Consider the following 20365-nt stretch of genomic DNA (forward strand, 5'->3'; position numbering starts at 1 on the left):
ATCAAAATAATTAATACAACGGAATAGAAGAACATAAAGAAACATAAAATAAAGGAATTATTCTTTATTTTCTAAATATCAACAGTAAAACTTTCATATATATAATTTAGATAAGAACTAGGAAGCTTTTATCCTACTTTTTAGAGCTCAGAAGAAATACAACTCAGCAGTACATCTAAAGCCCTCAAATTCCCCTTTCACCCCTCGTGCCCCAAGCCATTGAGTGGGCTGGCAGTGACGAGTGACGACACTTGAGTTGATATGAGTGAGTGGGCTGGTGGTTGGGCCCGAATAGAATGGACCGGATGGAAAAAAGACCTGTAGATAGATTTTTCTCTTGACCTCTTGTGATCAACATATAATTAATACAAACAGAATAGAAGAACATAAATAAAGACATAAAATAGAGAAATTATTCTTTATTTTCTAAATATTGACAGTAGAACTTTCATGTATATAATTTAGATAAGAACTAAGAAGCTTTTATCCTACTTTTTAGGGCTAAGAAGAAAGACAACTTAGTGGTACCAGAGCCCTCAAATTCCTCTTTCACCCCTCGTTCATAGGGGCCTTGGATCAAGCCCTCAAAAGTCCGTCTCTCTTGTTTCCGTGCACAAAAACCCGCATTACAGTCATTGCTCAAGTGCAACTTTTTTTTTTTTATAAAAGTTTGATAAAAATAGACTAGTTAGGATTTCTCCTCCTTTTCTTTTAAGATAGGGCTATCACCTTAAAATCACTGCTCTAAAAAGTCATATAAAAAATGGACTTGGTAGGTGGCTTTTACAACATCGCCAACCAGCTCCCCCCCCAGCTGCCGTGTACCAAGATAGAGTACTTAAAGGAGAAGTTAAGAGGGAAGGAGATTATCATGAAAGATGTAAGAGCAAGATCAATAATGCGAAGTGCTTAGCTATAAGTTAAATGATTAGAGTCAAGTTATACAATAAGTTGTCTTATACTTGTCTCTAAAATATTTTCTATTTCCTATTCCTTCTCACAACACTTGCTATTTAGGCCCATCACTACCTATGCATTCGTGGCTAGTTTGGTGCTTACATAAGAGCCAAACTATCATCTCTCTTCTCTCCTCTACATCAGCATTAGCTTGGTTATAAGCCCATTATTGTACCTGCTCTAACAAACGATCGAATGAATTCTATAATCCTATCCTCGTCAATTCATCTTGCCGTGTTCTACTCTACCTTCCTGCTCCCCAAGCTATTGCTATTTGCTAACAAACAAATCCAGTTCAGTTCAATACCCACTTTGGTCACGCCCGTTCCAGTTCCATACCCATACCGGCGTTGAAATTCTGAGCCACCACACCATTCCTGTCCGCGTCCTTCGACCCGCCCTGCAGCAGTCCACCACGCCGGCGTCATCCATCGCGAAACGGAGGACATCACCCGCCCCCGCCCGTGTCGGCTGACCGCAACAACGGAAGAACCAATCGAGATAGCAAACCAACCCATCGGCAGCCGTGTCCGCGTCGTCGGCACCCCAAGCCCCCGCACCCCCAGTTGCCCCCGCCCCGCGCCACGCGCCCGCGCGCCTTGACCATGTGACGAGCCCGTCGGCCTCCACGTTCCCCCTGCCGCGCCACGCAGCAACGCCTTCCTCATCATACTATATAGAAAAAACATATAGGAGTCATGGAGTAGTATTTCTCATCCTCTGACCGCCGCCGCCGCCGCCCACCACCGAAGAAACCAGCGGAGCGGTGCGGTGGTGATGATGATGACCACCATCCCCGCTGCTCGGGGCGCGGTCGCCGCGTGAGACGACGAGGCAGAGACCAGAGAGATATATAGAGAGAGAGAGAGCAGTAGCGAAAGCGCGGAGTGGGTCCGTGGACTGGGGCACGAGCGCCGCCGGAAGAGGTTGCCGGGCGGCTGTAGACCCTCATCGACCACGGCGATGGATATCACGGAGGTGACGGTGGTACACCACGCGGCGCTCGTGCTGGCGGCGCTCTGGGCCGCCGCGGCTGCCGGCTGGGCGCACCCAGCGCTCTTCCTCGTCGCGCTCCTCTACATATTTGCGGTGAGTGCGCATGCTCCATCCACCCGCCCGCGGCCCGCCCGAGCCTCTCTTTCTCTCTCCCCCTCTTGCCTCGAATCGATTGCTTAATTTGCCCCCTGTTGACTGCTTCGTGCCGAGAACTCGATGAATTAGTCAAACTCTAGCTCCCGTTTCTTACTGCTACATTTAGGTGTTCGATTTGTATAATGCTCCTCTTTTTTTTTTTTGTGGGCTTCCATATATTTCCCCTCCTTGTTTTCAACTCAGCTGCATTGTTATGAGTAGGATTAGAGGTAAATTCACGAACACGCTGCATTGTTATGAATATGGTTGTTAGAGTTAAATTCACGAACACGCTGTCTTTGGTAGGTTCCTGATCAACTCATTAACGCATGACAACGTCATGTCTGACCAAAACGGGCCTTGCCATAGCGTTGATGAAAGCAAATCGTTATCATACTTAAGATGCTGGAGATATTCATGTTCGTAAGTCTGGTCGATCGAAGGATGATACACGCTTTCTATGATCCTCTTGTCTTTTACATCCAAACAATCATGTAGAAAGAATTTGGGAAGTTAGAACAAAGTATACACGGTTAATAGGTGGGTTAATCTTTTTGCCAAGACTTCATCAACTATTGTTAGCCAACTAGCTAACTAACCCCACCTAATTTGGGTTAATTTTTAACCCAACTAGTAACTAGCCCTAGCCCATCCAAATATTCCCGAATTTCTAGTACAAATTAAGGCTCTTGGGAGTTGGGAGAAGCATGCCCCCCAAAAAAAAGTTTTGCTTCTATTTTCAGCTTAGTGGAGCAGTTGTTTAATTATAGCCTAGTGGAGCAGTTGTTTAACTATGGAGCAGTTAAAGTCAATTACTGGTCAAGCGTTCACTTTTTTATTTTTGTTTTTAGAGAGCATATCATGGCCGATGCTTTGATCATGTGAATCGACTCTGGGCAAAATTTGAATTATTATTAGTATATTATTACTATTTTTTATTGCGTTGGTCCTGTGATGTGGTTGCGACTTGCAGTTACAGAAGGTCCTTCCTTGGAAATTCAAATTCGATGTTCTGATACTCTACTGTGACCAGTGTCAGAGTTCATTGCAGTGCCCTATAAATGCCGGAAAGTTGACCAAAATACCAATAGGCACTTGAACTAATCTCTCTACTAACATCGAGTTAGATTTATTTTTTCTCTATCAGGCCTCTCAACCTAGCTCGATTTTTCACATGCTGTATGTCAGATTTAGTTTTGGCTTGCTACCCATCTGTGTACCTATGCGACCTTGTTAATATAATAAATTAAATAATATCCTCTTCAAACAAATTATAATAATCACAAGTTCTATGGCCATCTTAGTACCGTGGACCACAAATTGCATTGAAAAATACAATGCAGAAACAGTGTTTAGCATCGAAGGTCGAGTTAATACAGTTTTTCAGTTATCTCATCACAGTAACAATGTGATTTTTAGGTGAATCAACGGTACACAATGAGGTTGTGGAGGCGGATACAGTATGAGGAAAGGAAATGTGCGAATCAGAGAAAGGTACTATAGTTTCTTGATTTAGTGTTCTAGTTCAGCTTTCTTATCCAATTCAAAAGTCTGGTTTACTTCTTACATTTTATTATCTTTTTGGACCAGCTTCTCTCTGATGCAGAGACTGTCAGGTGGCTTAATTATGCTGTGGAAAAGATTTGGCCAGTTTGCATGGAGAGGGTTGCATCCCAGCAGTTCCTTTTGCCCATATTCCCGTGGTTCCTAGAGAAGTTCAAACCATGGACAGCAGTAAGTATGGAGTTTCTTAATAGCTCCTATTACGTATAAGATTTCTTTTACTGTATTCATATTTATGCGTTAATTTTGATTAGTTCTCTTGAAAGTTGTAAAACTCAGAAGCAAAAAAAGAAAGGAATGTAATCTGCTGCCAATTTGTATGCTTACGAAGCTATGATGTATTCCGTTGTATACCTGATCAAATATCCATTTACATTTCATTTGCAGAGGAAAGCAGTAATCCAAAGTCTTTACTTGGGTAGGAACCCACCGATGTTTACAGATATTAGGGTTGTTAACCAATCAACTGATGATGACCACTTGGTGTGTAATGTGAATCTGATATTTTTGTCTCTCAGATATTCGTTTTGTTGACCATGACATGGCTAACGTTTACATGCCAGGTTCTAGAGATAGGGATGAATTTTCTTTCAGCTGATGATATGGATGCAAGAATGGCTGTGCAACTAAGGAAGAGATTAGGATTTGGCATTACAACAAACATGCATATAACTGGGATGCATGTTGAAGGAAAGGTGTGCATCATTTCTTTAATCTTAGTACAAGTTTGTTGGCCTAGTTTTCTTTTCAGTCATCACTGTCTTCTCAGTGTTACACATACTAGTAAGTGTGCATTGGAACTGAGCACTGACATGGATTAGAGCAGCAGATTGTTTTTCAAAACGAAAATGATGTGTAGACAAGAAAAATGAGTCCATATGAAAAAATAGAAGGCAAATATTCCATAATAACTACAAACAGTTGTCGGGGACTTCCATGTCAGCAGCATCTCCAGTACCAGCACAGCAGCAGCCACAGAACAGCAACGATCTTTATAAGATCACATGCAAAACATATCTGGTGTGTTTACTAAGCCTCTCTAGGGCTTTTTTGCAGGTTCTGGTAGGGGTGAGATTTCTGCGGCAGTGGCCATTTATTGGGCGCGTAAGAGTATGCTTTGTTGAGCCTCCATACTTCCAAATGACAGTGAAACCATTGTTTGGTCATGGGCTTGATGTAACTGAACTCCCAGGAATTTCTGGATGGCTTGTAAGTCTATCTAGTTTAGTTTATTGTTTCCATCTTGCAAAAAAAATATTTTATTTTCCACTTACATTTTAATGTCATTACATTTCTCTTAGGTACTCAGTTTATCTTGTTTTTCAATATTTTCAGGACAGGATGCTGGATGTTGCCTTCGGACAGACACTTGTGGAGGTTACATTTCCTACACCATGAATTCTTAATTAAAAAAAAAGCTTGGCCTTCATTGTGAAGGTTCTGAGTTGCTTCATTAAACTATAGTTTTAAATTGACCATACTTTTACCTGCATTCGTTTGTCCATTGTTGAACAAGCAAAGGCAAAAGATGTTCTGTGTATTTGAATATGTCAAATATTGTAGCCTCAAACATTGAGCTCGCCTGCAATGGATGTGCTTTTTGACATGGCTTGGGCATTCACTGAGGCATTTTGTTGGATAGTGTTTTTTTAAGGATCATATACAAAATAGCTAAATAACTTTTAGAATTAATTGTTTTGCAGCCCAACATGCTAGTTATTGATCTGGAGAAGTTTGCCTCTGAATCAACAGGTAATTGCTGTAAACTTCTTGTTGTACTGCAATTTGGTTTACTAGTTAGTTGCACCCTCCATTTCAATTGAGTAGGCATATGGGGATAGTAACATATCATAGAATATTCCCGCCCTTCGTGTCGCCCCTCTCAGGCAACTCGGGCGGAGTTAGCACTGCCATCCCCGCGCCAGTCCTCTCCTCTGCTCGTCCTTGCTGCTGGAGGCTGTGCAGCTGCAATGAAGGTGGTGGTGGGGCACTGCTCATTCGCACGGACTGTTCCACCCATCCTGCCCCCTTGGCTTCCTTGCATTTGGCCCGGTGACTACATTCTGCTGGGGGCCTTCTGGGACAGGGGCAGCTGGATTGTGGCGTCCCTGTAGCTTAGATTCGTAGTTCGTCGGTTCGATCTACCCAGGCTCGCATAGGAGGCGCCAAGCACGGCGAAGGGTTGCACCCACAGGGGGGGGGGGTGCTGCTGCTCAGGCTCGTCTGCAGCAATGATGTGCGTGCGCGAGGCGGTGTTGGGTGGCGAGGTGGTGGGAGCATGGCAGTGGCCATGGATGTGTGCAGGCATGGAGCTGTACAGGGGAAAAGTTTGTTAGTTGCAGGTAATCTAATCTGTTATGCTGCTCCTTCGTTTTGGAGCCCAAAAAAAAAGCATGCCAAAAAAAAAAAACAGATGGAGTACCCCAGAGGCTAATTGGCCGGTTTGTTCTATTCAAACTATTTCTGCCATTACTATAGTCTTCTTAGTGTAGCTTCAGCGCCGTCTCAATATTTTTTAGGGCCTTTGTGCAAGCAAGACACTAAGAGCCCAACGAATGTTTCAATGTGGCGATTGAAATATATAGTACTATTAATAAGAGATAACTTGCAGCATCTAATATGTCAAAAAAAAATTGGAATTAAAATTTAGAAAATTAGATCCCTACAACTGATAACCAAACTAAAACTGCAAATCTGCAACTGCAATCACTTACCGTTGGCCACAGAGTCACGGAGTTGTGGAGTGTCGAACTGAACTGATAACTGATCACGACCAAGGATACGAAGCGAGCACAGTAAATGAATCGTATGAGCCTCAATACCTGTAGTATAGAGGGGTATACTCATGGGCCCTCAACGCCATGGGCCCTGGCCGTCGCACTCCCTGCACCCCCTATGAGACGGGCCTGTGTAGCTTCCATGCTTTCTTGTTACTAGTATACTGTTTTTCATTTTGCACTATTAGTTATTCCTATGCAAAATGTCTGAAATTGTTCTAACTTGATGTCCATAAATATCAGAGAACTGGTTTAGTGTTGATGAGAAGCCTCCTATCGCATATGCTCGAGTGGAGATCCTGGAAGGTGCTGATATGAAGCCATCTGATCCAAATGGTATGTGGAGTATTTATAAAATGTTAAAAATAAGGAATATGAGTTATTTTTGAATTAATGTGGAGGATTCCAGACTTGTATTTAGATAACTTTCAGAAAAATGCCTATTGTTGGATCTATGTGCAGGACTAGCTGATCCATATGTGAAAGGACATCTTGGACCCTACCGTTTTCACACAAAGATCCATAAGAAAACTCTTAATCCAAAATGGCTCGAGGAGTTTAAAATACCAATAACTTCATGGGAAGCACTCAACCTTCTTTCTCTTCAAGTCCGAGATAAGGATCCCATTTTTGATGACACTCTTGGGTTAGTCTCCATTAGCCATTTCTAAGTTTTCATTATAATAGTGCGTACCATACCATTGCTTTATGGCTAATTGCATTTTGTACTTACAAAATTCACAAATGTTTTAAGTACACGTTGGGAAACTATTACCGTTCTGATTAACTATCACAAAAATAGAAGTGAAATGTATCTTTCTTGTCATGTGTGTAGTGATTGTTCCATAAGCATCAACAAATTAAGAGGTGGAAAAAGGCATGATATATGGATTGCACTGAAGAACATAAAGACAGGGAAGATTCACATTGCTGTAACTGTACTTGAAGAAGAAAATGAAAAGGTGAGATTAGATTTTACTTCATCCTGGTAATCAGACTGACTTTTATTATTCACTGGACACTGACTAGGAGTCTAGATACATTTTCCTTTAGCCCATGACCCAGCATATATGTTTCCATGCAGTCTAGAACTGAAAGTTAAGTTCAGACTGAGTGACAACTTGTGTTTTGTGTTCATTGTGCTTGCAGGTTCCTAATGATGAAGAGGAACAGTGTGGAATACATAAGGTGGACGAAGCTAGCACACCGAGGTCAAGTTTCTCCTCCAGGACCAACCATGGAAGTGAATCTTCTGATGAATTCCAGAAGATGTCTGACGAATTTGAGCCAGTTGACATAGAAGGATCAGAAAAGCCCGATGTTTGGGTGCATCGCCCTGGCAGTGATGTCACCAGTGCATGGGAACCTCGTAAAGGCCGTCCCCGGTGCCAGGATTCCAAAATTCACCGGGAGAATGATGCTTGTAGTGATAGCCCAAGGTCATCAGCGTCAGAATCTCATAGAAGTGACTCCAGCACTGAAGAAGCCACGAGCAGTAAATCGCACCGCCACCTCCACAAGGTCAAGAAGGGTCTGGGCAAGCTAGCTGGAGCAGTGCTCCATCGGAGCCCAAGGAAAGAGAATGACGACGAAGCTTCCCCATGTGTAACGCCTCACCCAAACATTCGGCCGGTTGGGGAAAGCAGGGTTTCAGTAACATATCTGGTCGATCAAGATCCTGGGGTCAACAGATCGGGGTCAAGACCAGATGACCAGCAGCAAAGCCCTGAGAGAGAGGAGCTGGACAGCCCGAATAAAAGGCACCTGAGGAAGAAGGCGGTGCACATGGTGAAACATGCTGGGAAAACCGCTCATAATCTAAAGAGCATGTTCAGCAAGAAGGGCCTCGACAAGAGCAAAGAAGAAGAACACAGTGATGAGGAAGGCGATGTTGTTGCAATGCAAAAAACTGGCATGGAAGTTGATCCTTCACTACCAAGCATTTGATGACCTTGCGATGCAAAAGGACGGGTTAGAACCATAGAAGTTGATCCTTCTCTACCAAGTAATTGATGCTGTTGATGCGCTAGAGTCTGTGGCTGATGTCACGGACGATGTGAGGTAAACGCAATCTGCGCGTTATATGCAAGTGACCTTGGTATGAGCATGTGTAGAACTGTAGTCTGTAGGTAGTTACTGTAACCCCAGGTGTTAATCAAAGGCTAATCATAGGCTAGGCAGTGGGTTGAACTTAAACAAGATAATGATCATGAGCTTTAGTTCAAAATCTTTTAAAGTGGTGACGGAATTTCTCTGAAAATAGGTCCCAACGTGAACTTTTTGAAAGACAAAGGCAATATTGTTTTGTTTATATGTTAACCTTTTCAAAAATACGCTTGTGTAATGTTAATTGTGTCTTTTCATGTGCATCACCTAAACATGAACTCATCTTGATCATATGAGAAGTTGCATGAAGTTGGAATCACTTAATCACATTAAATGAATTGGAACCTTGCTTGAATTGCTTTTGCTAATGAAGTTTAAACATGGGGTGTCAATCCACTCTTGCATTCATGATCAAATAACTCTAAATTAACTATTGAATAAAAGTTAGGGTTTATGTTTGGAAAATGTGGAGAAAGTGCTTAAAATTAGCTAAAACCCTAGTTGAAGCCTTTTTCATGTGGCTGTTTTGATTAAGGTAAAACTGTAGGTATTGTACCTGTATCGATGTTTGGCCTTAAATAAAAGTTGCAGTCTAAGTTGAATACAGGATGGCCTTCCAAATGGATATTTGCGGTTCTTCTCTAGTGTAATTTAATGAACTAAATAGATAATTTGTTTCCTCATTTTTGTTTTTTATTTAGTTCATTTAGTTACACTAAAAGAACCTGTGGGTACCATCCTTATCCTTAAATACAACGAACTTTGTTTTTATACCAAACTCAAATTCAACTTGTAAGTGGGTCAAACAAAAGTTGGAATCTGCTGCTGTCCCTTCCCAATGTTTGGTACAAGAATGAAAGTTGGAGTTCATGCCGATGAGAAGGTCAAGAAAAGTTTGGGTTCAATTGGACTTCGTTTTGATCATCAAGTTGAGTTTCCTTAATTTTTTTTTGAAAGTAAAGAGTTTTCTTCATTATTGTCAACACGCTGACACTGAAACTTTAGAGCCTAAATTATCCACTGATCGGGTGCTCAAATTACCGTGCCGCCTAAGGGCACGTTCGGTTGCATCCAGGTGGAACCAATCCAGAGAGGGAGAGTATCTCCTTTCCATTGCAGAGTAAATGCGTGGAGAAATACAGTCCAGGATTGACATGTAGATTTCGAATAGGATTGGTTCCATCACTCTAGAGGTCCGGATTGAATTCAGGTGGCTATCATGCATGGATGCAGACAACATGGGTGACGATTGTGACACTGCTGGCATGATGACAAGGTGGGCAGCCGGCTACTGGCCGGCCTACACCTGTGGAACGCAGCGAGGCCCGGAACTGAATCGAGGCGGGTTGGTCGCTACAACAGAACGGGGCCAGCAAATCTTGAAGCACCTCACAAGAGCGGCAAACTTTCTTTTGAGCAGCCGGAGCCGAGTCATCCCAGAATATGCTCAAAAACGGCATCCAAAGTGCCTAGTCCTGCGTTCAGTGGCGGAGACCAAAAAGGTGAAGTCGATAACATAGATTGTAAAGTAGGAGTATCTCTCAAAATGGTTCACTAGACACAGTGATAATCAAGCACAAAATATATAAGTAAAAACATTTATGATAAATAGAATTATAAAAATACAAGCAAAGTCAACTAACCATGTGATGATGAACCTTCAGTCACGTTGCATTTGTCTATCTTGTTTTGAAATGTGTTCTTGATCTTCTCAAGATCAATTTCTTTGAATATTTCTTGCTAAATGTAGCACATCATTAAATCATTAAGCCAAGCATCAGTCATCTTGTTGCGCAGTTCTGTTTTGATAATGTTCATTTAGACCTGTTCAATTGATGCCGTCGCTACCGATAGTATCAATGCCGACTCAATTAGACGATAAACCGATGGAAAAGTAGTATATCTATCAAGTCCAACCATTTGTGCAGCTAGGTTTGCTAGATCATGACAATTTCTAAACTTCATTCCTCAAGTTGTCTCACATGAATAATAAATAACTCAAGTTGATCTTTTATTCCCTTCTTGGAATAGAAGAAATCATCAGAATATATCTCAGTAAGCCGAGCAAGCTTGTCCAAATCAAATTTAGAAAATGAATCTCTCATGTCGAGACAAAGAAAAGCAAACAAGCAATTCTGAAGATACCTTATTAAAACAATTATCAAACTCTGTGGTAATAGCATCTATAGCATTATCAACATGAAAATACTGGTTTTGAGTGATGTCATTCTTGCCCCCCTTTTCTTGACCCGCCAAATCCTAGAACTGCTTCATTCATATTTGGTATTGGAATATCATTCTCACTGCAAAATTTTATGGCTTTCTCTAATAGTGGCTCCCAACCATCATTCCTCAAATTCATCAAACATGTTTTGACATCAATAACCAAAGACATGGCTTGAACAATATTTTGATCCTTTGCAAGATAACAGAGAGCTTATTTGTGATGCGTGGGATTTGTAACATCATCTCTATGATGAACACAATTTGTAGAGCTTCAATTACTGAATCCCACACTGATTCAATACAAAGGATGTTGCTTGATGTTTTCCTTTGCCTAAGGAAATCTCTTCACTTCTCAACTTACCTAAAAGAATCATGCGTTGCTTATTTAGCAATAAATTCTTCCTCTTGCAAAATGAAGTAGTGGTGTTCACAATCAAGGCCACATATTAAAAGAAATCCCCAATAGATGAACAACATCTTGAGATGGAAACAACTACCAATTGATGAGCAAAGCAATGGACATAGAAAGCATATGGGTTCTCATCACGAATAAGCTTATAAAGTCCATTACCATCATACCCTTGTCCTCGCAGAATCACAATGTGTAGCCCATGCTCACCAAGTATTTCAACAATTGTTGTCTTCAGTGCCTTCTAAGGTTGTCTCCTTCACATGCTTAATCCCTAAAAAGCTTTCAATTGATTTTCCTTTGTTGTTGACAAACCTACAAGATAGTTATTATAATATGATTAGCTAATTTTAAGAAAAAATAGAACTTATCTATGAAAGTCCTCCTAACTTCGGATCTAATATTGATAGAAAATTGATCAATCGGTACATGAAGCCTCAGATCAGTGATAATGTGATCTAGATCGAAAGTTATAATACCATCTCCATCGGTTTCAATCTCCTCTTCAACTTGTAATCCTGCCATATCATTTTCCATCTCCTCTTCAACTGCATCAATAACTTTGTTCAAACTCATCCGAGTCAAAGCCATCTTTCATAATAATGTTTTTTAATTCCCTTATATCAAAATGACAAAAAACAATCAAACCAAATTAGTTGATAACTAAAAGATTGAAAAAACAACAATTAAAAAAGTATAAGGTTTTAGAGTTGGACGACTTACCATGATGATCCTCTTGAATTACAGTAGCACTCTAGGACTGTAGCAAAGTTTGTCTCGTCGTGATCGCCGCTCGCTGGCTCGTTGTCGTAGTGTCGCTGCCCAAACCAGATCGGCGAAGTCCGATGATCGCCTCACCAGGTGCCGGCTCATATTCGGCAAAGTCATGAACTTGCCCTCGCCACCTCATGATAGTGTTGGAATTTGGAGCACGATTGCCGATGGAAAAGGTACACATTATCTCTCTCTCAACTTTTACCAAATTCTGTTTTTTCTCTCTAGACTCTAAAACCGGTACCTCTGGTCATAAGCGGTTTTCAAAGGCGGTCTTATCTTTTATTTTTTTTATTTATTTCGGTTGAATCTTTCAACAATCATAGTAGTAAAAATTTCATACTCATTGAATAAATCTATAACTAAGATATACATGATCCAATAAGTATAAATTTCTTTTAATTACTTAAGTTCAAGCATAAAACAACTAGACCACTATAAAAATTTCACCACAATTGGATCATATAAACTATAGTTATGAATTAATTACATAAAATATAGATCTAAAGCTACAACAAAAAAAAATTATACTAAAACATACCATATTATATGTTCACTTATAGATCTACTCATGTGGAGTCTAAATTTAATTTTTTATTTTATAATTTCTTTGTAATTTACTATGATTTTCAAAGATTTAGCTAAAATAAATAAAAACTAAGGCCTTGTTTAGTTCCCAAAAAAATTTACAAACTTTTTCAGATTTCCCATCACATCGAATCTTTAGACGCATGTATGGAGTATTAAATATAGACGAAAATAAAAACTAATTGCACAGTTTGGTCGAAATTGACGAGACAAATCTTTTGATCCTAGTTAGTCTATGATTAGATAATATTTATCAAATACAAACGAAAGTGCTACAGTATCGATTTCCCAAAATTTTTTTGAACTAAACAAGGCATAAAAAGATAAAACCGCCTTTGAAAACCGCTTATAACTGGTCAGGGAGGTAAAACAAACGATTTTAAAGGTTTAGGGAGGTTATTTATCCATTTTTAGAGTTTAAGAAATAAAAATAGACTTGTACAAAAATTAAGAGAGGTAATGTGAACTTTTTTAAGCATTGTTGATTATGCGATGTGTCAGGCGGCCGTCCGCATGCGTGTGCGCTAGAAAACAAAACAGCAAAAGGCCGCAGATCACAAGGCCACAAGAAGGGCTTGCTTTGTGGGCTGTGAGTTTTTTATTTTTTCTTTTTTAAGTTGAAGCACTTGATCATCATCACCACATGTGGCTATCTCTATCACTTGGAGTGTCATCTAACTCCATCACTTGGAGACCGATCTATCTCATATGTCAATTAGAGCAAAAGGTTAGTACACTAAGATTTTATCAATTATCTACAACAAAACTAGTCTTGAGCGTGCCAGTATACATAAGTATATAGAGTAAGCAAAAGAGATAACAAACTCAGGGAACTCGTAGTTTTATTAGTTTTATTAGGGCAGTCTCAATATATAGTTTCTAGTATAGTTTCTAAGAACAATAAATTTTAATTTACACCTAACCTCTCTAATGCATAGTTTCTGCATGCAGTTTCTATAGAGAGAAAAAAATAATGAACACTTAAATACAACACAAACAAACAACGATCACCTGTGCACAACAACTTGTAGCCTTTTCTAATGCACTGTATTTGAATGAAATCAACACTTAGACAATTCGTAGAACATCATCTGTGCATCATATGTACTTAAGCATAATCCAAATCCTATGGCTTCTTTTCTAAACTATTTTTAACGAACTTCACAAGCTCATTGCTCACAAGAGACCAGGCGTCGGATGTGAGCAAAGCCTCCCGTAGTCGCACATCCACCATGCAGCCCAGCCCACCCGAGGACACCCTTCACCAGCAACCTCCGCCATATCTCCATGTCCATGGCCACGTCGCCCAGGCTGTAGGCCGTGACATTGCGGAAGACCCAAAGTCGTTGCACATCGCGGAAACGAGCTCAGGCAACTTCATGCGCCGCCGCGCGTCCACCATCCCGCCCATGCAACACCTCTCCTCGGACAGAGATGCAGCACCTTGCCGCCACGATGCCAGCGATCATCTCTGTGGACAGAGATGGGGCTCGCGCGTGCGAGAGGGGTGGCACCACAGCACTCGCCTGCAGCCACAACCGCGGAAGGATGTGTGTGAGGAGTTGCCGGAGCGTGTGCAGACGGCGAATCACAGGAGCGTGTGCATAGGGGCGACGCAGGTGCGCGGGAGGGGTGCGCTTGCACTTCTGCACGGCGGTAGAGCACAGGATCTAGAAAGAAGACGATAGAAACGACCATAGTCTTCCCAACGCCGCATGACTCATTTCTTTCCGTCTTGATCTGCGAGTAGACTCGGTTTCACGAGGAAGAAACCGTTTCTTTATTTTCTAATCTCTCTCTTCAATAATTCTAGTGACACCTCATGCAAATTACTTAGGCCAGTCTCAGTGGGGAGTTTCATGACGTTGTTTCCAAGACTGCCATGTCATGTGAAATGAAATAAAATTTGGATGAAACACCCACTCTCAATGGAGAGTTTCATTTCATAGTTTCATAGGCATTTAATTCCAAGACTCATAGAGAGTTGGCAATCGTGCCAAGAGAGTTTCATCTAGATGAAACTCATTTCTTCTCTCTCTTATTAAATACATCGCCATGTCATCAAAAAAGCTTATTTGGCAAACTATTTAATGCAAATGAAACTCATATGAAACTTTCATTGAGACTGGTTAAGATAGAAACTACCATTAATAATTGCTTAATTCATTTGAGAATTACAAAGTATGCGTTCGCACTTTGATTACATCGATTTTACGCCTAATATATCAAATTAAACATGCGATCAATGATTGAAAGGCTCTTGGTTTCCAGGGTCTCCAAGCCGCCGATTAATTACATCCATTGTGTTAGACTATGGAAAACCTTTGATTAAGCTGCACAAATAGTCATCGTCCTATATTCTATATAAATATTCTCCAAGTATACATGGTGGCAAAAATTGCCATATAATAGACCCAAGTATCATCGGTCTTTGGTGAGAAGGTTCTGGCCTCGTCCGTCACGGAATTTATAGTGCATGAAGTCTGCAAATGAAAAAGTAGGTCTCGTTGGTCGCGAGCAAATAAATATCCCATTTCACTGGTCAGGAATAAACATCTCTGGCCTGTCATTCACAGAAATCATGATAAAATCTTAAGTGTATATTCGACCTCGTCGGTCGCAGTTAAAGTTTATCGTCCATCACATCAAATGTTTGGACATATATATAGAGTACTAAATATAGATTATTTACAAAACTAAAAGCACAGTTAGCACTACTGCAGCCTGATTCTTTGCCGAGTGTCTGTTACACTCGGCAAAGGCAAAATTGCACTCGGCAAAGCCTTTGCCGAGTGCAACACTCGGCAAAGAATTATGGCGAAGATGTTAACGGTAAAGCCAGCTTTAACGAGTGCCAAAATGCGGACTCTCGGCAAAGGAGTTACTGAATGCCACGGTGACGCTCGGTAAAGATTTAACGCCGTCTATCAGGCAGGTCACGCCGTGTTTTCTTTGCCGAGTGCAACACTCGGCAAAGATTTTTATTTTTTAAAATTAAAAACTCTCTTTGCCGAGTGCAACACTCGGCAAAGACTTGTTTTAATATTTTTTCAGTATTTTCTTTGCCGAGTGCCATGACCATTGCACTCGGCAAAGCCACCTCTGAAAAATCTTTTTTTTCCCCCCATGTATATATATATATATATATATATATATATATATATATATATATATATATATATATATATATATATACCAGAAACCACGATTCAATAGCAAATAATCACAAACCACAAATTTATATCAAAAAGGACCAAATTTGTCTGAAATCCACAATATATTACAAACCACAGCTCATAGTCCACAAGTTCAATACATAAAAAAGAATCCGCAAGCGGCTCACGGCGACTGTGAGGGATGGGACGCCCCAACGTGCGATCCCAGAGACGGTCCGAGTGGGGACGGGCCGACTTGCGATGTCGGCGACTCTCCGCAATGGTTTGACGCTGCCGCCGATTGATGCTGCACAAAAGAGAAGAGATTGCATGTGAGTGAGAAGAAAAAAATGTAAATAGTTCAAATAAAAGTTAAAAATTTTGGCAGCACCTCCCCTGCACGGGGAGGTTCCCAAAACCTACAACAAAAATGTCGGCACGAAGGCTGACAAATATATTTCCAACACATAGCCCGGCATATGAACAAATCTGGCACGAAGGCCCACACATCAACAGATCTAGTAGGCAGGCCATCGGTAGGTTTGACACTAAAAAGCTAACATGTTTTGAATAAACAATTACCCAAAAGCACGAACATGAGTTTCAAGGATGAGCTAATGTATCATCATATAGGACAATTTAATGTGCATGCTAGGCTGCTGCCCTCATGTTTCAGCAACCACAAAAAAAAGATGTGCTTACTGTACAGCAATAATTTCAAATGTGACTACAAGAAAGTTTACTTGGTTTTAATTTGCATATTGCTGTCAGGTAGTACAAAATATCAAGCTCATGCAAGAATAATTAAGGTCATGCAAGAAAAATGTGTGATGTTATATATTTATCTCAAAGCTTGATAAAGAATGATCTTGTCACTTTCATATTTTACATTGAGGCAATCGCAAGGTTGTGAACATTATATACTGATCAACAGTTTACTAAAGTCTGAAGAAATTCTACAGAAAAGTAGTGGACGTATTGAATTGCAATGCATAAATGTATTTGATCATAACAATTCAATAATGTAGTACGTATGTACATGTACATAATTTATCCATTCAGATTTGCAAGGCCAAATGGAATATGTAGTTTTCAGATTCCAAAAAGAACTGGCTGTTGCTCAATCGTATATTTATGGTCACAAATAAAGCAGAAGAAACTTATATATAAATAATTGATACGCTGTATGCTCAATTCAAATTAATTACTTAATCAACTTTTGAAAAAATCTAATCAATTAACTATTTAACCAACTTTTGAACAACTACTTTATCAATCTGAGGCTCTGTTGCTAAGTGCGACTGGATGCCTGGATTGCTTGGCTGCTGCCTGAGTGCCTGGTTACCGTGGCCAGGTCTAGCTGCCGGTTGCGTGCTGCAGTCTGCGGCGTCCTTGAGTGCTGCCGGAGGACTGCCGGCAAGAATAATTTTTTTACTGCCTTGGACGCGTGTCCTTGAGTACTGAATGTCCACATACAGGCACGATGGCCCACACATTCACAATTGTGGATTAGAACTAGGACGTTAAATTAGAAACATGCTAGACTAAAAAGCTAACATGTTTTGAATAAACAATTACTTGGTTTTAATTTGCATATTGCTGTCAGGTAGTAAAAAATATCAAGCTCATGCAAGAATAATTAAGGTTGGACTAGCCACAAATAAATAATTCATTCTAGCAGTATACTGCTGCTTTGATCCTAGCAATTGACCACGCCACTACTTCCAGAAGGGAAAAGATGCAAAGTATACTAGTCCCCTTATGATACCCATTCTATAACTGTGCATCTGTGTGTGTGCTAATAGCATTTTAGGAGACAAAAGCTAATTTACTCATGCATTTGATTGGCCAGATCAAGGTCGCACAGCCCAAGCCACTCGCCAGCACCTAAGCGAAAGCACTATTCAAGGTACGACTTACATCCATCCGCCTCCTATGTGCTGATGAAAACTCCATGTGCTTGTAATGTTAATGTCCCAGTTCAATTGATTGGCCCACCTTCCTCCTTCTTGATAGGTCCCCGCGTTCACCTGCTGACAGCAGATCAAGGAGTGTGAGCCCCAGTGTTAGCAGAATAGCAGGTCTCCTCGCAGACAGAGATCTCAGGGCGACGAACCTTGATGTTTGACCTGTTGACCACTGCACCGGCGCCGCTAGCCAGGGGCGGGCGCGCGAGCGGCCTGGGCGCGGCCGGAGGCGGGCACGCGTGCGGCCTAGGCGCGGCCGGAGGCGGGCGGCGCGCGTGCGGCCTGGGCGCGGCCTAGGCGCGGCCGGAGGCGGGCGCGCGTGCGGCGGACCTGGACAGCAGCAGCTTGGCCGGGGGCGGTGCGGCCTGGCCTGGGGCGGCGCGGCGGCGGAGATCGGGCGCAGGTGGCGGCGGCGATGGGGATCTGCTGGAGGCGTCGTGAATGGGAAGGATGTGTGCGAGGATTTTTTTTTTTTTTTTTTACAGAAACAAGCCACGGCCCACGGGTGGGTGTTTTGTTGGGCTTTAGGGTTAGCTCTTCGCCGAGTGACATCGTCTCGGGCACTCGGCGAAGAAAATGATTTTTTAATTAACAGAAAAATTGTTTCTAATTATAAAAAAAGAAAATGGTTGTTTGTAATTCTTAAAAAATGAATGTTTTTCTTCTCATTATTTATAACTCTATTTTCAAATATTAAAAATTGTTCGAGTTTGCTTTCTAAATTTTTTAATTTATTTTGTTTCCTTACATTATTCTCGAAAAAGTTAATTTGAATTGAAGGTGCTTGAAATAATGAAATTTAGTGTTTTAGAAAAATGATATTCATATTTTAAAGTGTATTTTGAGGCCGTATTTATGAACTCGCCCAAAATTTTAAACATCTTGTTCATGTAACATGACCATCGGCTTGTGGTCTAAATGTTTTAAAATTATATAAAATGTGAATGAAGTCCGTAATGTTATCACATGTAGAAGTTATGATAAAAATTTGAGACGATTTGGAGAACATTGTCACGTCGAATGCCTAAAACCTAAACATGACCATGCATATGGTGAGTGTGATCACATGTTCATGTATGAGTTTTAGACATCCGACATCATAACTTAGTCGAAACCTTCTCAATTTTTTATCATGGCCTCTATATGCAATAACATGACGCATCAACAAGTTTCGTGATTTTTGGACTTTGTTCGGATTTTATATAATTTAATAACTTTTCTCGCAAAAATACCTCGTTATGTTAGGTCAACAAGATGCTTGACATTTCATGTGAGGTCTTGGATACAACCTCAGCATAAACCAAAAATCATGAATATTATTTTTATAACGATCAAATTTGATTATTCCATAAACATACAGTTCAAATTTGAAATATTCCAAAAAATTCAACAGGAGGAAAAAAATAAAGAAATATATTTAAAAAACTCCAAATTGTCACAAATTTGAACATAGAGTTTTAAACAATGTGGTAAGGCCTCACAAAAAACATGGGTAAAAAAACAAAAAACAAAAAAAACTTCGCCGAGTGCTAGGCCGCGGCACTCGGCAAAGAGAGCTCTTCGCCGAGTGCTAGCCAGTGGCACTCGGCAAAGAGCCCTCTTTGCCGAGTGCCACATCCCGGCACTCGGCAAAGCAAGCGTCTTCGCTGAGTGCTTATGCCGGCTCTCGGCAAAATACATATTTTTTAACAGCGTATGCGGGGGCGGCCGTCATGTTACTTTTATTTTGCTGGGTGGCCTTCTTTGCTGAGTGTTGCACTCGGCAAAGAATACCTTTGATGAGAGCAGCTCTTTGCCGAGTGCCAGGCTCTTTTTGGCACTCGGCAAAGCCACTCTTTGCCTAGTGCAAATCTTTGCCGAGTGCCCGAGTTTTGGCTCTCGGCAAAATCTGCGACACTCAGCAAATTTCCCTTCTCCCGTAGATAAATTTTTTGAGCTTAATCAATTTATGATTGGACACTAATTATCAAATAAAACGAAAATATTATAGTAGTACATGTTCTCAACCAAACACGCTCCTGAGCTAGATATTTCTAGCCTCGTCGGTCACGGAATTGTGATGGTCTCCAAGCCTCGTCGGTCAAGGAGAGAAATGTGCCCCACCTCATCAGTGAGGACATATGTGTTCCCGGCCTCATCGGTCGTGGAATGGTAGTGATCATTACTTGAGGGTTGAGGGACTTTGCGATGAAAATCCAGTCATGTCGAACACGGATAAATCTTTAGGCTGAGCTTGAACCCAGACGCTACAAGCAAGTCACCTGTTTGTTTTCTCATGATCCGAGAAATATATACAGAACATGCTCAAAGGCCCAATCACAGCACAGGTCTTTCAAGACGACCCTGCCGGCTTTGTATGACCTGCGACTCACTCGGCAGAACTACAGTGAACGAGTCGCAAAAGAAGAAGAAGAAGAAGAAGAAGAAGAAGAAGAAGAAGAAGAAGAAGAAGAAGAAGAAGAAGAAGAAGAAGAAGAAGAAGAAGACATAACTACAGTGAACTGTGAGGGTCTTCAAGTAAGTTGTTTTGCCTGTGCATACATGAAGCATTGCACTGGAGTTAGCAGGAATAATACGAGTGCCTTTCAGCATGGATCACGGATGAATTCGGTCAGAAACGGTCGAAAAACTTCTCTATTGTTTTTCACATTTATATTTGAATACGAACACAAAAGTGGAAATGATATAGCCGAAAACGAAAACTGAAACGAA

The 20365-nt window shown here is 41.0% G+C and overlaps 1 protein-coding gene and 1 long non-coding RNA gene across 3 annotated transcripts; one reads left to right on the top strand and one right to left on the bottom strand.

The window, feature by feature from the left end:
• On the top strand, positions 1563–8760 carry LOC8081280 (C2 domain-containing protein At1g53590). The gene is made up of 12 exons (XM_002436695.2): positions 1563–2046; positions 3508–3582; positions 3679–3822; positions 4039–4134; positions 4215–4346; positions 4708–4860; positions 4987–5028; positions 5355–5403; positions 6672–6764; positions 6891–7074; positions 7264–7390; positions 7578–8760. Exons 1-12 carry the CDS (start codon positions 1921–1923, stop codon positions 8373–8375), a joined length of 2019 nt encoding a protein of 672 aa, XP_002436740.2. The 5' UTR covers positions 1563–1920; the 3' UTR covers positions 8376–8760.
• LOC110430854 lies at positions 15740–17925 on the bottom strand. 2 transcript variants are annotated; one of them, XR_002448241.1, is made up of 3 exons: positions 17803–17925; positions 17607–17716; positions 15740–15993 (listed from the first exon to the last, which is right to left on the bottom strand). It is a non-coding gene; the product is annotated as an uncharacterized LOC110430854 (long non-coding RNA). The 2 variants fall into 2 exon arrangements; XR_002448242.1 differs by having other exon boundaries at positions 17607–17719; positions 17803–17916.

The sequence above is a fragment of the Sorghum bicolor genome, chromosome 10 (assembly GCF_000003195.3).
Source record: "Sorghum bicolor cultivar BTx623 chromosome 10, Sorghum_bicolor_NCBIv3, whole genome shotgun sequence".
Classification (NCBI taxonomy): Eukaryota; Viridiplantae; Streptophyta; class Magnoliopsida; order Poales; family Poaceae; genus Sorghum; species Sorghum bicolor.

Excerpts from the sequence above, each read along its gene's own strand:
- LOC8081280 (XM_002436695.2), top strand. The coding sequence starts at position 1,921 with ATGGATATCACGGAGGTGACGGTGGTACACCACGCGGCGCTCGTGCTG. Across the intron at positions 3,583-3,678 it reads AATGTGCGAATCAGAGAAAG|CTTCTCTCTGATGCAGAGAC; the intron begins GTACTATAGTTT and ends TTTTTGGACCAG. Across the intron at positions 5,404-6,671 it reads GTTTGCCTCTGAATCAACAG|AGAACTGGTTTAGTGTTGAT; the intron begins GTAATTGCTGTA and ends CATAAATATCAG.